At 34.9% G+C, this 18,237-nt stretch overlaps 2 protein-coding genes across 2 annotated transcripts; both read left to right on the top strand.

The window, feature by feature from the left end:
- Positions 1-1,824: 1,824 nt before the first annotated feature.
- On the top strand, positions 1,825-10,655 carry LOC108980411. The gene is made up of 8 exons (XM_018951321.2): positions 1,825-2,455; positions 3,506-4,026; positions 5,241-5,291; positions 5,375-5,482; positions 9,743-9,838; positions 9,954-10,052; positions 10,138-10,197; positions 10,299-10,655. Exons 1-8 carry the CDS (start codon positions 1,951-1,953, stop codon positions 10,362-10,364), a joined length of 1,506 nt encoding a protein of 501 aa, XP_018806866.1. The 5' UTR covers positions 1,825-1,950; the 3' UTR covers positions 10,365-10,655.
- A 1,085-nt stretch (positions 10,656-11,740) lies between these two features.
- On the top strand, positions 11,741-15,092 carry LOC108980412 (probable folate-biopterin transporter 7). The gene is made up of 2 exons (XM_018951322.2): positions 11,741-12,084; positions 13,867-15,092. Exons 1-2 carry the CDS (start codon positions 11,823-11,825, stop codon positions 14,925-14,927), a joined length of 1,323 nt encoding a protein of 440 aa, XP_018806867.2. The 5' UTR covers positions 11,741-11,822; the 3' UTR covers positions 14,928-15,092.
- Positions 15,093-18,237: the final 3,145 nt, after the last annotated feature.

Genomic DNA, 18,237 nt, shown 5'->3' with positions numbered 1-18,237 from the left:
GCAACTGTTCAAAATTCAAATCACACACCCTACTCTTATAGTTTTTCATAGGGTGTGGGCGTATTTTTCATAAGGTGTAGGGTGTGGGATGATTAATAGTGACTGATGAGAAGAATTTTTCATCTGAAAATGCTGCAAATATTTTAAATGAGTTCCAAACTAAACAAGAAAGCTCAAAACGTATTAACCAAGCAATCAGAAGCAAGAAATCTCAAAACTGAATTCAGGTAACTTTGATTGTTTATTGATTGGGATTGTAACAGTACCAAAAAAGAGGAATTGCTGAAAAGTGAAAACAACAGTCTTACAAAACAAGTTATTTTTCTCCTTTTCAATACAATACGATTAGAGAATTATTTCATCCACAAGGAGAATTATCACAATGTGGTATATTTTGATACAGTATGTTAGATTGTTAAGTATATTTTACTGGAAAGTAGATTTATCGTATTGTATTAAATTACATTAGTTTGTAAATTTATTTTTATGAGATCTCTTTGTAAATCTAGTACTTCTAATATGATTATGAGCAAAACAAAACCGTCCAATTCGGTTACTTCTGAGCCGAGGGAAGGTTTTTTGTTCAGTTTCCATCTCATCTCTTGAAATTATTGCTAGTTTGGATGTTCCAAAAGTTCTTCAAGCACTGCATTTTTTCTTGCAGATGCTTGTGTTAAGTATTATATTAATGGAGTTCATACTTGGATCTGCTTCAGCTGCTATACCTCAGATGCTACACTTCTGTCTACTTTCTTAATTCTTTCACCAATTTTGATTGCTGCAGTTGTGATTCTCTTACTTTTAGTTGCAACACCAATGACATTTGGTTAATAATTCCATGTGCATAGTCGCAACTTCTGTTTTGGAACATAACCGTTGTTCTTAGATATTCTATGACTTTATTACTGTTTATTATTATTCATAAACTATTTTATTACTATTCATATGAGATACTCTTAGGCTATGTTTGGACAGTGAGGTGATATAAGATGATCTATAAGTAGTAGTAAAAAAAATGATGAAAAATTAATAATAAAATATTAAATAATAATAAATAGTAATAAAAAATAATGAAATGGAGTGATCAATGATCTTAGAACCCAAACACAACATATCCAAATAGAGCATAGTCCACACTGCTGCTCATATGTTTGAGAAATGAAAAATATCAGCCTACATCCTCAACACACTGTGTTGAGTTGGAAAAAAAAAAAAAATTCTTAAGGGTGTGCTGCAGCTTCCGGCTGATGCCCAGCATTTCTCCATATGTTTTTTTGGAAGCTCCTTAATTTAAAAATGTTACATGTCCTTAAATTCTTGGAAGGGTTAGTTTTATCTAATCATTTTCTAATATAACTGTCATCATGCATTTAGCTGTCTTCTTTATCTAACGGCATTTACTGATAATTTTATCTGACTCAAGTCATTGTACAATTTAAAATAGAAAAATTATACTCATCATTTCTACACCAGATACTTATTTTTAATTTTTATCTTTTTATTTTTTTTTAATAGATGTGTGATATAAGGATAATTAGTAATTTTTTTTTAAAATATAATAAAATTGGAGAATTATTAGTATAATAATAATTTAAAATATTAGAAAATCAATATAATATTTTTTAGCTGAATGAACAGTATTTTATATATTTATTTGAGTACAGTAAATTTAACCATTATTTGATTAATTTATGCAAGAATATTTTCATCTAGTTTTGCTGACTGAGGTGGCTTTGAATATATATATATATATATATATATATATATATATATATATATTTAAAAAAAAGGGCAAAAAAAAAAAAAAAAATACAAAGAAAAGTAGAAAAGAAAAGAAAAGAAGAAAAAACCTTAAACCCTAACCCCCTAATTCAGAAGTCAGAACTCTCTGATTTTCAAATCTCAGGCATTTCTTTTCGCTCCCAGTCCGATGAGCCAATAACGACAGCAATGGCCTCCAAATCACAACCTTTCTCATGGTCGCGCCGCCTCCTCAACTACCAAGTACTGAAAAGACCCCCCAATTCGCCACTCCACTTTTCCCGCAAAATCTCCAGTTGCCCACAGTTTCCCACCTCCCAAACGCAGACTTTCTCGTTTTTAACTAAGACCCATTATTCCACTTCCACATCTAGGGTGGTTCAGGACCTTCTGGCCGAGGTTGAGAGAGAGAGGCAGAGAGAAAGGGATCAGAGGAAAAGGGCTGGCTTGGACACCAAAGACATTGACGCCGAGGATGAGGAGGACTACATGGGGGTTATGCCATTGATAGAGAAGCTTGAAAAGGAGAAGCTGAAGGACACCGGGGACTTGAACCAGTACGAAGAGCCTACGGACTCCGATAGCGATGACGACGACGAGCGTTTTAGCGCTGAGGCCGTGAAGAAGAGGTGGGATCAATTCGAGAGGAAGTTCAAGCGGCACGAGGAGCTGCTTAAGTACTTCACTGAGGCGGGTACGAAATGCATCGGCCTTGATTCTTTTTGTTTGTTTAGGCTGTTTAGCTTTGCTTGTTCTTTGTTTTGGTTTGTATTGTTCAATGGAAAAGTTTAGGACGATGTGTTTGGGCGCTTGGAAAGTACGGGAGAAGTATAGAAAATGGAAATTGAATGTTAGGCGTGTGTGCTCTATTTCGATGATCCCCTTTCATAGTGTTTTATTTCCAGCTTGTTTTGACTGATACCTTGATTTTTATGTCTGTAATGTTGAGTGGATATTGTACTTACCAAAATGTTGAGTAGATGTCGTTGGTTTATGTGTTTGGTTACTTCGAAGGTGGAAAAAAGAAAGGAATGAGAATGAAAGTTGAATGTACCTATTTTTTTATGAATAAATGTTTAAAACCTATTATATTAGATATACAGTGAGCACTGTGTTTTATTTGCTAGCACTTGAGGTTGGAAATTTGAGGGAACAAAATAAGCCTGAGCGAACAATTTCAATGGTGCAGTAAGCTGTTTCTTTGTAACTCAGTTAAAAAACAAAATCTGAGAAACTAAATTGGATTTTATTTGAACCATTCTGAACGTTCGTAAATTATTTAAAATTTTCTGCTCTTTCATGATGCATTTTCTCAACACTTCAACTAAAGTTAATATTCAATATTCAATTATGGTGGTTTACTTTTCTTTCACCTTTCTTTCATATGTTTAAGTAATATAAACTTTGAAAATGTGAAAAAAATCTTTGAATATTGGTATATGTGCCTATCAAAATATTGATATATGTGTTTTAAATATTTTATTTTCCTTTTCCTCAGTTTTCCAAGCTGCACAAAGTACATGTTTCATATATTTTCTTTATTTGGTGTAATCAGTTGTTGTAGCAATGCCCTTTGGGCAAAATAGCAGCTCCACTCCCCCCATATGAACGGATAATGGCTTAGGTTATGGGTTTGAGTTACATGGACTTCATGAGTACTTACCATAATTTGTGTATATATATGCATAAATTGTTTGGTCTTTTATATGGACTGGTTTTTTATATTTTTGGTGTTCTTTAACAGAAACACTTGATGATGCCTTCAAATGGATGAGTAAAATAGACAAGTTTGAGCAAAAACATTTCCAACTCCGCCCTGAATATCGGGTGATTGGTGAGTTGATGAACCGTTTGAAAGTAGCTGAGGGAAAGGATAAATTCATTCTTCAGCAAAAACTGAATAGAGCTATGAGGCTGATAGAATGGAAGGAAGCTTATGATCCTAACAATCCTGCCAATTTTGGGGTTATTCAGCATGAACAAGTTGGGCCCTCTGCTGATCTTTTGGAGCATGCTGGATTTGAGAAGGAGAAGCAAATGATATTGGGTGATGATGATGATGAGGAAGAGTTTGATGACATGAAAGAGAGGGATGACATACTTTTGGAGAAGCTTAATGCCATTGACAAAATACTTGAAGAGAAGCTAGCAGAGTTGGATCATACGTTTGGAAAGAAGGGTAAGATTCTAGAGGAAGAGATTAGAGATCTTGCCGAGGAGAGAAATGAGTTGACAGAGAAGAAAAGAAGACCTCTTTACAGGAAAGTAAGTCATGCATCATCCTGTTTGTTTTTTCTTGTTAATAGGAAATTTCATTTTAATAGATGGTTAAGGATAAACTATGTACTTATAAACTGCATAAATGTGTCATGCCAATGTGATGTTCCTTTTTTCTTTTCTTCTCCAACTTGCTAATAGTATCATGCAATTACTTTTCCCGTGTACTTGGGCATTGCCTTTTTACGTGGATTAATATAACTTCTTACTTATCAAAAAAAAAAAAAAAAGTATCATGCAATTACTTCCATCTTGTAATGGTATCATGCAATTACTGGATGAATTCTTTTGGTTGTAGCTTTTGATCTCGTATTTTCACTCGCAATTTTTTGGGAGCTATAAGTACTGCACAATTTCATTTGGTCTTCATGAAGTTTATTTAATCTTGCTTTCCTTGGTTGTTCATTCCACAGGATTAATTGTTACTGTACTTAGTTGCATTTGGAATGATGAAATGTGATTTAATTAACAAGACCTATTAACATACTTGACGTGTACATATGATGTGTGTGGGGAAAAAATAAAAACACAATTGCCAATTATATGATCGTGCTTGCCATCTTGATTTATGACAGTTCATTCTTTATATGTGTACAATTTGAATCAACTTGAGTCAAATTTGAATCTTTCGTTAGTTTTTTTCTTATAGATAGCTATAAATGCATAGCTGGCCCTATATTTGCTTTAATAGATTCTTTGAAACTTCATTATTTCCTTGAATCTGTAGCCTACAACAATTAGATTGATATTTTCAAAACGGACCATTACTTTTACTTTACTATAAAGAGATGAAAGGAAGTTTTTAGTTGACTACCTTGCCTCAATGTCAGTGTCTCATCCAAGTGAATAAACCGTTGGTTGATGAGGAAATCAGTTAGGGGTTGAATGGTAAAAAATTGTATGAAACTCCTACACCGACCTGAAAATTAAAGTTATATGTATGTATAATATGCATAATGATTTCCTTGACCTGTAATTTCTATACTGATTTTCCTGGGATTATTTTTTCTGCATGTCACTTGAACATATTTTTTTACGAGTTCGACTATGTTTTCCGTTGTCTTCATTGTAGATAGTGTGCATTGTTTTCTCTCCTTTCTTCAGTTAGTTTTGAGCTTTCCCTTATCCAGATATTTTAATTACTTATGTTTTTTTTTCTATATTTTTTCTGCATAAGCTCAAGCAGTTACATTTAATGGCAGGGCTTTGATGTGAAATTGATTGATGTGAATCGAACCTGTAAAGTTACAAAGGTATTGAAGACCCCTTCAATTTCACTTTATTGACAATAATGTTTCTGTTATCATTGTTTATATCTTAATCTAAAATGTTCTAGGGTGGACAAGTGGTCAAATACACTGCTATTTTAGCTTGTGGAAACTATCATGGTGTTGTTGGCTTTGCTAAAGCCAAAGGCCCGGCAATTCCTGTTGCTCTTCAAAAGGTATCTATTTTGGTGCTATACTTTTTTAATGAATTCTTTTGGATTCTGTTTGTATCTGCTGTTTCATAACTTGTTTTTGTTTCAAGTTGCATAATTTGATTACCTTTTTATTATTAGATTCAATCTCTTTTTATTTCGAAGTAGGTGATCTTTTTCTATTTCCGGCTAGGTGTTTCTTTTGTATACGTCCTATCTAAGCTATGTCTTTTGAGTTCAATAAAATTCTCAGTTACTTATAAAATATGACATAAAAAAATTACTTATAAAAAAATATATTATCAGATTCAGAACTCAGATACAGGTTATAATGCAGACAATATGCAGTTTTTGTTGTGCAATTCGTAACATGCTCAGGACCTCGTATCGTAGGCATGAGAAATATGATATATGTGAGCATAAGGATAATTTGACTTAAAAAACAGTTGTGCATATGGAGTTTTTAGCAAATTATACATTCAAGTGTGAGGATGTTTAATTCTAGTTAGATTTGCATTCAAATTCTAACTTTTATATATTCTCTGCCTACTGAGTTGTTGATAACTCATCCCGTATCTCCTTAATATTTTCAGCCTATCAAAAGTAATTGGAAACTGATTTGAATGAAGTTTGGGCAAACTAAAATCATGACCGTCTAACTTTAGGATCATTTTCTGTTTGGTCCTTGAACTTAAAAATTAGCATCATTAAGCCTGAACTTTATAAACTGTTTCAATCTCATCAAAATTCTGTAAATTTTGCGAATGGTGTTAACACATAACAAATGATGTGCTCGGTCTTATCCCATGTGGCTGATCCCATAGCACTTTCTGTCTAAATTGGTTATTATTTGTACAGAAAAGGACAACAGAAGCTCTCCTTCCCCCTACCCATCCTTGTCTATCTCATTTAGGGGTGTAATGAGTCCAGTCCAAGGAAGCCAGCCACAGACGAAAAATTTCGGTCTACCCTTTTTGCCGGACTGGATTGATTATCCCTATAGACTGGACCAGACGATGACTGGTCCATCCAATCGGTCTGATTTGGTCCATGGACATATTTTTTTCTCTTTTCTTTTTTTGGCAAATAAATTAATACAAAAAATTAATTAAATTAGTAAAATTTAAATTTAAGTGAGGTCTTTAATGTGGATTTTGCAACTAACTCATTAAAAAAATAATTAATTATAACTATATTTATGATGTTAATAGTTACTTAGTACTTTAGTATTCATAATGGCCTATATTAAAATTCTAACATTTTATATATGGTTAATGAATATTAAATAATTTCATTATCCATAGATTATTCATACCTACTTGCAACTTAGGTATCTTAAAAAAAATTACCTAATTACTTTAATTTGGTGAAATAGTAGAGTATAATAACATATATTATCATATGATATATTAGTTAATTGATAGCATATATTATTTTACATTTTATATGATCAATGGTGATAGATTAGATGAAAATTTTCGGTCCAGTCCAAAAAAACCACACCTGGTGACCGGACTGAAAATTGATTTGTTCATACACTATGGACAGAGACCAACCAACATGATTTCCGGTCATGTCTGGAGCAAAAATATTTCACCCCTAATCTCATTGCAATTCTGGGATTTCCGGTCATGTCTGGAGCGAAAATATTTCACCCCTAATCTCATTGCAATTCTGGGATTACAGATCCTCAAATGGAGGCACCAAACAATGTCCAAAGTTTTATTATTTAAGCCTTAAAATCTTATTATTTAAGCCTTAAAATCTAAGCCTCACCACTCTCACTAATTCAAATTTTCATACATCAAAAGCGTAGTTGTTGGCATTGAAGCCAGAAGTGCCTAATCTGATGTGCTTGCTCGATAAAGTCCAAGGCATGGTTGATACCCTCAACCATCCCATGGAATTTGCACCTGGTGAGCCCTAATCGCTATTCTCTTCATATTCCTCGCCCTTCTGCTCATGCTCTTTTAATGTGGACCATAGATGCTTAGTCCAAACATATAGCAGAGAAACAAAACTTGTGAAAAAGTAAGAGAATTTGAGAGATTGAGCTTACCTCTCAGTATAGTGAGCCAGGATGGCTGTGTTGTTTGAGTGGGAAGGATATCCTCGTGGACACTTTGGATAAAAGGCATCAGGTTCTAGATCATATGCTTACATCATTTATTAAATATAACAGGTGTTTGAGATGTAAGGTTAATATCAAAACTATTCACAAAGCTCTTGCTACATTTCATAGTTTAGTGATGAGACTGTAGAGCATTTGTCACTTTATTGTACGATAGCAAGTTCTCTATAAAGTTCGATTGTTGGCATCTTTGGGCTAGCGTGGATAATGCCTTGTCAGGTGGTGGATTTATTTGCTTGTTGAAAAGGTAAGTTTAATAGTTAGCAGACCAATATTTGTGGAAAATAATTTTTTTATAGGTAATCAAGAAGTTTTATTCATAGGCAAAGCCCAAGTACATAGTGAGTATACATGAGAATAACCTAATTAGAGTTTACAATCGAAAGTAGAAATTCATGGACATTTAGCCCGTTACAAACAATAGCTAGTTTTAAAAAAGAAAACTTTAAGCTCACCCATTGTTCTTTCACGATCTTCGAAGCTTCTATCCTTTCTTTCCCGCCAAATGCACCAACACATACAATATAAGAACCATTCTCCAGATCGCTGCCACTTGTGAGTTGCCTCAAAGGCCTCTCCAACTTGCAAGGAAATCCACTAGTCTAAGAGGCATGACCCATAACAATCCAATTCTCACAAAAAAATCATCTCATATGGTCCTGGCCACCTCATAGTGTAAAAACAAATGATCTACTGATTCACCATTATTCTTATACATACAACATCAGTTCAACACCATTACACAATGTTTCCATAAATTATCTGTGGTGAGGATCTTGTCCAGAGATGTTGTCCATTTGAAAAAAACTGCTTTTGAGGGAGCGTTCGTCTGCCATATGCTCTTCCATGGGAAAATGGCCATTCCAGGGCTCATCAGATCTTGGTAAAACAATCTGATTGTGAATTTACCTTTCTTGGAGGGGCTCTAACTCATCTTATCTATGGTACCCTCTATCATGCTTATAAAATACAATGTCTCACAGAACTTTGTGATAGTCTCCATCTCCCAGTCTTGGGCTGCCCTAATGATTCTACATTCCATTGAGGGGAACCACTAGAAAAGACCAAGAGATCAGCTATCGTTGCATCCTTTTTCTAGTGTGATCCCAAAAATGGCAAGGAATGTGTCTTGGAGGCTACATTCACCCCCACCATTTGTCATACCAAAATCTGACATGAGAGCCATCACCCACCACAATATGTTCATGTCTTCAGAAATCTCTCAGTGTCTCCTAATGTATTTCCACAAACCCACCCTCTATGTGCCATGTACCTCATTCGAGATATTTGTGGAAAATGATTCCACCTTGTTTAATGTGGTATATTTGAAGAGAAAAGAACAACCACAGTTTCAAAGACACTGAGAAGTCGATGTTGGATCTTAAGGTTTTCTGTTTTAATTCTCTTTTCCAATGAATATGTGCCATCTTTTCTCGAATACCCTTTTTGTACTTGGCTAATCACCTTTAGCTTGTTAATAAAAGTTTCCTTGTCAAAAAAAAAAAAAAAGAAAAAAAGTTTTCAGTGGATCATATATGTATAGGCTGATCTGAAAAAATTACCAGGTCCAGGCTTTTGTAACTATGGTATCGTTTATGTTGGTTTTATTCACCCCAAGTTCAATCAGTGCAATGTCCGGGCGGTTAAGTGTTTCTCTTGTATACTTCCAGTGTACTTGGGTTGTGCTTTTTGTGCTTATTAATTAATATTTGCGACTTATCAAAAAAGAAAAAGGCTCTCTTTTGGTTCACTTGTATTGCATGCAGCTCCCACAGTTTTACCATTTCAGCTATGTTCTTTCACGTCCTCGGTTCTTCCTGCAAGACTTGAAATTATTGGGAGATGCATTAGTTTATAATATATTTCTTAAGTTGCCATTTGCATTCTTTGTTTCTATTCCTACTAAGTCCACTTCATCAGCATTCTGTCTTGACTGCCCTCTTTCTGTATGAAGTGCAGTTAGTTATTTAAGAAGGCAAAGCAACTAATCAATCCTGTGAGAATATTTGTTTTCGAAAAGTTTTAAATTTTCTTCTCATATGCAAAATCGGAGTTGACTGTTAGAACCTTAAAGTATATGAAGATTTTTAATTTCAATCCCACGAGGCAATATGGGTTGTAGGTCCCTTACGTTATTAAAATGATGTTACCAGGCATATGAGAAATGCTTTCAGAATCTCCACTATGTGGAACGGCATGAGGAGCATACAATTGCACATGCAATACAAACATCCTATAAAAAGACAAAGGTATTCACCTGCTTTCCATGCATTTATGTATTTGGAATGAATTTCTTTTCCTTCCCCTCGGTTCTTGGATTCTTTGCGCAATTACAGCTTCTTTGATTCCTGCATATTGTTTTAGGTGTATCTCTGGCCTGCACCCACTAGGACAGGTATGAAAGCAGGGAAAACTGTCCAAACAATATTGCATTTAGCTGGTTTTAAAAATATCAAGTCTAAGGTAATTAACTACTAAACCAAATCCATGTTAGAAGGATGTTTCCCGCAATCTTGGTATTTGTTCTGACCACGATGACTCTTGATAGGTCATTGGCTCAAGAAATCCTCACAACACTGTGAAGGCTCTCTTCAAAGCTCTCAATGCGGTGAGTAGTTCAGCCCATCTTTACAATATTATGGATGCTCTTGAATTGATTTTTTCCCTGAAGTTTCATGCTAAACTATTCATATCTGTGAACTTTTTCAGGTTGAAACTCCAAAGGATGTTCAAGAAAAGTTTGGGCGGACTGTTGTTGAGAAGTACTTGCTTTGACAGGTTTTAGGTCCACTGCAATGCATCCAGTTACCTCCCAAGTATATTTCCTTGAATGTGAAAGACCTTAACTTATTAGATGATGAGTATACAGGTTTTGGTATTCGTCTTATTGTTTTTTACCCATGTGATCTTTGATGATTCTCTTGACAATTTTGCCGTAAAGAGAGGGAAGAAATTAGAATCCTGTACTTAACAGGCTTTTTCTATTGCCAAATGCCAATAAGTAATTGTGAGATATAGGGTTAGTTTGGATAGTGTTTATTATTATTTTATTATTATTTTTCATTACTACCATTCACGGGATATTTGAGATGACCTCGTTATCCAAACCCAAACGTAACTTAATCACTTGGGTACTCTGTGGAAAGCGTGGTGTCAGCTAATGTACAGGTGAGCCAATTGGAATCAACCATCTGTCCCCCTTTTCTTGAAGTTCTTTGTTTGCTTCACATGGAAGGGAGAACAAAAAGAAAAAGAAACGTGTCGTGTCGTGTAAAGGGTTCTGCCTCAGGGTTGGGATCTGCGATATAGCATTAAGATTATAAAAAATCTACACAATTTTATACCATTCACATAATTTCTATACATTATATTTTTTTTAATTTTTATTATTTTTTTATCAAATATTTAATATATCAATAATAAATAAAAAATTTGAATTAATTTAAAAAGAATAAACTCAAAAAAAAATTTAAAAAAATTTTAAAATTTTAAAAAAACATTCATATGTGGGTTTGGTATCATTGAATGATTCCCCCCTCCCCCCAAATCCAAAAAGCCTAGATAATATCATTGAAGAAGGAAAACAAAAAATTAATACTAGAAGATCATTTTTAATATAAAAGTTTCGAGTTGTGTTACATATAAGTTATTTTTATACATTTTATTAATATGATTGGTTAAAATAATTATTTTATATTAAAAAAATAACATAGTTAATTATATTAATAGAATATGTAAAAAATATGTAAAAGTGATTTTATATAAAATTTTTTATTAGGCTCTGTTTAAATTTAGTGATGAGTAGAGATATGAATAAAATATTATTAAAATATTATTTTTTAATATTATTATTATTTTTAGATTTGAAAAAATTAAATTATTTATTATATTATGTAAAAAATTAAAAAAATTATAATAACGAAATTAGATTAATTGAGATGAATTTTTAATTGAACTAAATAAATAAATAGAAGCCACGTTAATTAAAAACAAAAAGTAAGCCACGTCATCACGGACACGTGTCATTCGATAACACCGCCGGCATGAAAAGTAAGCCACGTCATCACGGGCACGTGTCATTCGATGACACCGCCGACACACATTCCCTTGCCACCTGATATTATTATGATTATCACTACATTTGAGAAAACGAAAAGAAAAAAAAGAACAGAAAATACAGAGACTCTCTCTCTCTACTCTCAGATAGAAACGAATTGGACTCTTTGACGGAAAATGGTGTCGTCTTCAGAGGGTGGGGATCCGAACCCGATCCGAAAGCTTCTGGGGCTCGGGTTCTGGGTTCAGGGCTTCAGGTGCTTCCCATTGATGGCTTTGAACTTCTTTCTCAAGGACGGCCTCAATGTCGACTCCTCCGCGCTCCAGCTCCTCCTCAACTCCTCCAACTTCCCCATGGTCGCCAAGCCTCTCTACGGCATAGTTTCTGACGCTGTCTACATCAATGGCCAGCATCGCATTCCCTACATCGCCGTCGGAGGTAAGTGAACTCGCCGCCTTTGCCTTTCTTTGCCTTACTTTAGGTAATGCCTCTCTCTCTCTTTCTCTGTGGATTGTACTGATTGCTAAATCTTGGTCGATGAATCATGAGAGTACATAACGACTTCTGTTTTTATTTGGAAATGTTGAGAATTCAGTTTCTTTTGTAATCTGAATCGTCTGATATGACTATGAAAAATTGGTTCTGACACCCAAAGCTAAAGGCTTTTTTTAAGAAAATGGAAGTAATGTTAATATTTTGATTCAAAAGTGAATATTGATAGTCTCTGAAGTTTAATTTTCATGCCAATTTCATTTTTGGGAATATTTTTGTTTTTTATCAAGTTGATATTTATTGACAAGAGCCCCACTATAAAGTTTGTATATTCTGCTCTGAGCTAAAGCGAAAGTAGCGGAGATTCCATTCCTGAAACCCTTTTTCTTTCTTTGTAGAAAGCAAATTCTTCTTTTTCATTCCTTTTTTAGCAGGTAAATTTCAAGCATTTATGTATATTGTTTACTACGCCTCTAACTTCATTTTTCTCCCCTAAAGTCCGTTATCATATATTAATTATTCTAATCAATGTCTTATTTTTGCACCTTTTACCCTTATTAAGCACATCCAAGAATATCTATTATTTTGGTTAATCCATTATGTTGACAAGTAAGATGCGGGGTTATTTGTAGGAGTTCGTGAACTTGGTAAAATCGAAGGTTTTAGAAGCATGTATTTTCTTAATAATTTCCAAGCAAAATGTTCTATATGTTCTTACCTGTATATTTACTGAAGGTTGTTTAAGTGGAGCAAGGCTGACCACTGAGCTTAAACATATTTATCGATGATTATGGCTAGTATTCTCATCGGGAGCTGAAGCCACAGTTTTTTACACCTTTCACTTTGACTTTTTTATTTTTTCCTTAGTTATTAAGATAAGTAATTTTTTGTTCACAAAGATTTGAAAGCAAAAGTTGCCCAAACCACTCCATGGTGGTGTTTTGACTGGGAACTTTTAAGACACTTAGGTATTGAAGGAGCTGATACAAAGTTACAAAGGTTGCAATGTTCATGATGTTTATATTAAATAATTTTCACGGTAATCACATTCAGATGAGCAACTCTGTTACTTCTTTCCATCATGATCAGCATAAACATCTGTGCATTATTCAGATCTTCCCACCAAGTCTCTTCAAGATAGTTTATCCTGTGCTATTTGCTCAAAATTTATGTTCAATATCACTACGTCTCTAGGTTTCAGAAGTACTGGCTGACTAGAGTGAGACTCAGAAGTTATTTTGGAATTGAGTGGCTGGAAATCTTTCTTTTTAAAGGAAAGATGAGAACTCGGTTATTCTAGAGAGATCTCATTCAGTTAAATTCTGACCCACTCAAAGCTAGTTTGGACTTGAGCTTTGAGAAAATACGATTCTGCTCAGCTTGGAGCCGAACTTGGTGAGTTTGGAGCTGCTTTGCATCTTCATGAATTTTATTTACTGCTTGAAATTAGATATTGGGAGAAAGAGTTTTTGCAAGAGAAAAAGCTTGATACCTTGGAAAGTGATTATCTAAACTTAAAATTTTGTGCCCTTTTTCTTGTGCCTGTAGAAGAAAGGTTTGATTTATACCGTGATTACTTATAATTCTGAACTAATGACTTCAAGACTTCTAGATGAAGTCCCCTTATATTTTTTTGTTCTGCTTCTAGTATTTATAATTTTGTCTTACCCATGCAATATAATATAATTTTATTTTTCTCTAATTAATCTCACAAATTCATTGGTGCAGCTTTATTACAAGCACTGTCATGGCTAGCTATAGCAATAATCTCCCCGTCAAGCATCTCAATCTTCACCATTACTGTATATCTCCTCCTCAGTAACCTTGGCGCTTCAATAGCGGAAGTTGCGAATGACGCCATTGTTGCAGAGGTAGGAAAACAACCAACTTCCTCTTCTAAAATTTCTCAACCGTCTTCCTCAGGAGAGCTCCAATCATATGTTTGGATGGCTTCCTCTGCTGGTGGAGTCCTTGGAAACCTCCTAGGTGGTATTGTGATTGATCGGTTCTCTCCCCAAACTATGTTCCTGTTTTTTTGCCTGCTCCTTGCTCTCCAGTTTTTCATCACCGTTACTGTTCTCGAAAGCTCTCTTAACCTTCCCAAGAGCAAAGTCAATGCTGGGATTAGAAAACAACTTTCACAGCTCTCAGCCGCATTAAGAAAACCTGAGATTGCTTACTCAATAACATGGTTTGCAGCATCTTATGCCATAATTCCAGCACTAACTGGCACCATGTTCTTTTACCAGACGCAATATTTGAAGATTGATTCATCAGTATTGGGTCTCTCTAAGGTGTTTGGTCAGGCAGCTATGCTTCTATGGAGCTTTATCTATAATCGTCACTTGAAGACAGTCCCACCAAGGAAACTGATTTCAGCTATTCAGGCATTGATGGCTGTATTTATGATATCAGACGTGTTGTTTGTGAAGGGGTTCTACAAAATGATGGGTGTGCCGGATGCTGTCTATGTTGTGATTTTCTCAGGCTTATTGGAGGTTCTCTTCTTTTTCAAGATTCTGCCGTTCAGTGTTCTGATGGCGCGGTTCTGTCCTCCAGGATGTGAAGGATCCCTAATGGCATTTGTCATGTCTGCTATAGCCCTCGCATTCATAGTGAGTGGATTCCTTGGCGTTGCACTTGCATCATATGTTGGGGTTACAGGAGATCAGTTTTCTGGGTTTCCTCTTGCCCTCCTAATACAGGCAATGTGCACGGTTTTGCCAATTTATTGGTTATCCTATGTACCTGATGACCTGAAATTCAAATCCAGGACTAAAAAGGAGTAACTTTTGACACAGGCAATTTCAAAAAGAGGGACGCATCTTTGGTTTATCATTTCTTCCCTTACAATTTTCTCCTTTTCTTTTTCTTCTAGTGTACAATAATACTTCCATACAATACAATATTTGTATATCAATTAACAAATAATCGTATTCTACTGTTTTGTTCAATCCTAGAATTCTCAAAGCTGGGGATATTTTCCCTAGCTGTATTAAATTTTTAGGAAAATTGATGATTTCATATGTTATCAGATATTCTAACTCTTCGCACATTTAATAAGATATTCTGCGTGTTAGACCTTACAAATAATTAAAGTTTTCCTCTTCCCATCATAAGCTAGATTCCTTAACCACCAAAATCATCTTTAATTCGGTACCATTTGATGTGAGACGAGAAAAACATAGGCATGTTCAAAATCTGAGACATGATGCTTATGAATATCAATCACATAATGCTCATGTCTCCTACACACAACTTGTGTAGGAGACATGATTTGAACGTAGATCCTGCGTGAAAGATCATTCTTGTAAAGTTTGAAAAACAGCACACAAAACTATCCTAGTAAAGTTGTAACACGTCTTGCAAAAGAAATGATTAGTCAAGATAAAACAAACAACTAAGAACAGATGAAGGAATTAAATTCTTCCATGATACTCCTCAATCTAAGTCTGAAAAGCTGATACGTAATTGAAAACTATATTAAAGATACGACATAACATCTATTACTTATCATCCAGAAAGAAATAATGATCAAATTCAAAAATATTAATCAAGACATTATAATCTTCATCACCACCACTATTATCAAAAAGAGTAACACCATCCTCTAAATTCAACGAAATATTTTTTTTTTTCTTAAGAAGAGACAAAGTCATATGTCTAAGAGTGACCCCCTCTTAATTTTATTAAAAAAATCCTCACTTGTAGCGGAGGAATACCGTGGTTACAAAAGACAACCTTATAATCAAATAAAGATATTAGAAAACAAACTGAAAAAGTCAAATAAAATTGACCAGCCGACTACGCTAAAGGACAATACTTAGATGCGAGCCTCTACAACTCAAGAAAAGTCTAAACTACTATCCTTACCTCAAGCGCACATAAGGTAAAGAACATCTATCAAGGCACAACAAACCTTTAAGTCTACACGGAAGAGAGCTATGAGCCCGAATATCCATACACAAATTATGGGCTCATTCTTAGGCAAAATAATTAGCCACCATGTTGCATTCTCGAAAAATATGGCAAATGCGCGCATTAACATTTCAAAAAAGATAAAGAACTTCTTCCCAAAAATTTCATAAATACCAAAAAGAATATTCCCCACGTTGAATCCATGAAACTACCATCAGAGAGTCTATCTCAACCATAATCCCTGACAGCCCCAAATCCTTCCATAGTCTGAGACCATCCCTTAAAGTCCAGAATTCAGCAACAACATTAGTTAGACACTGATAGTGATGAGAAAAACTTGCAAATAAATCACCTCTATGGTCTCGAATCCCCCCCCCCCCCCAAAGACAGTCCAGGACTCCCCAACAAACAACCATCTACATTTAACTTTCAATACCCACGGTCTGGGAATTGCCAAGCAAAAGCTCTAGCTTTAATATACTTTGGCGTAATAATAGGGCATCTAATACTTTGCAGCATGTCGTGGTCCCAAGAGGAACAGGACCTGAATTTCATCGACACCAAGAAAACATTCTTAATCTGAAGTAAAATAAACGACACAATATGCTCCCAAGAGACCTTCCAATTCTCCATAGAAATCTTACATCGAAACAACCAAAGACCCCAAGTAATCAGGCTCGGGATAATTCCACATACTATCCTCAATTGAGAAGAACTTTTGGCTTTCGACCGTCAAAGTGAAGCATGATCAAAAATAATTTTCTCACTTCTATATCTTAACTCTAACCTCTTAGAGAAAAATTCCCAAATTTTTTCAACCAGAAAACCAATACCAAATAAGTGTTCTTCAGTTTCAATAGCATATTTATCCATACAACAATAATGTCTAGATGCTAGAGAAATACCAAGTTTATTAATATTCTCATTAATAGGCAGCGCATGATTCCAAAATTTCCAAACAATATAAGAAACTTTGCTAGGAAGACCTCTAAACCAAGTCCATTTTGCCCAATAAGGCTGTGTTGAGATAAATCTTAAATATGTCATGCTCCCTTAGTCGAAAACTGACCATCAGACAAAGGAGCCCAAATGAAAATGTCAGGACCTTGTTTTAGCTACACATTTGCTTGTAAAATCTCATTACGTAACTCTTCCCCAACCAAGGTTGTCAGGCGAGGAACATTCCAACCACCTGGAGAAAGCAAATCACAAATCTGAAGCAATGGATCAATCACTTGAATTCTATCAATAAGCACACCAGATGGGAGCCAAGGTTCAATCCAAAAATTTACTTTACCTTCCCTAATTTTCCATAAGCCATGTTTAAAAAGCAACGGTACTCTATCAATCACACTCCTCCGAAAAGAGGATCCACGAGGAGACCGAAAGACTTCTAAAGGAGACATGTTCAACAAATATTGGCTTTTAAAGAAATTTGCCCAAAGAGAATCATTCCCTGCCAGCTTCCAAGCAAACTTTAGCAAGAGAGAATCCTACACTTCCTTAAGATACCTCACCCCCAAGCCACCTTCAAGAGTTGATCTGCAAACTTTCCTCCAAGAAACCCAAGCTCTTTTTTTCCTCCCATCCTTGGACCCCCATAAAAATTCTAACAAAATCCTTTGAATGTCTCTAAACACCATCTGCGGAATTTTCAGCATAGAGAGAATATGAATCAGCACACTATTAAGGATATGCTTTAATAATACCAATCTTCCACCAGAAGACAGAAGATTTATTTTCCATCCTGCCACTTTCTTTCAGATTTTCTCAACAAGCAGCTTCAACATAGAGACAGTTAGCATGCCAGTATGTAACAAAACCCTAAGGTAAGTACAAGGGAACTTACCCTAAGGTAAGTACAAGGGAACTTACCCTCAATAAAACTTGAAAGATGTAATAACATATGCTTCCTCGTATAGTTTATTTTGTTATAACAAAACAAACTAGATTTTTCTACATTCATCCTTTGACCGGAAACAGAGCTTCATATAATTTTTAAGTTTTCAAAAGCCCTTGCATGGAACGAGTATCTCCTCTCAGAAAAAGCAACAAATCATCTGCATAAAGGAGGTGTGAAATCCCCAAAGAAGAAGCCGACAAGTGATAAGGCTTAATAGTACCCAAAACAAATTGAGACTCCAATAATCTAGAAAGAAATATCTTTTGATAAAATAAAAA

This window comes from Juglans regia, chromosome 16 (assembly GCF_001411555.2).
Source record: "Juglans regia cultivar Chandler chromosome 16, Walnut 2.0, whole genome shotgun sequence".
Taxonomy (NCBI): Eukaryota; Viridiplantae; Streptophyta; class Magnoliopsida; order Fagales; family Juglandaceae; genus Juglans; species Juglans regia.
The sequence above is the reverse complement of the archived record's forward strand: the minus strand, read 5'-3'. Positions and strand labels throughout refer to the sequence as shown.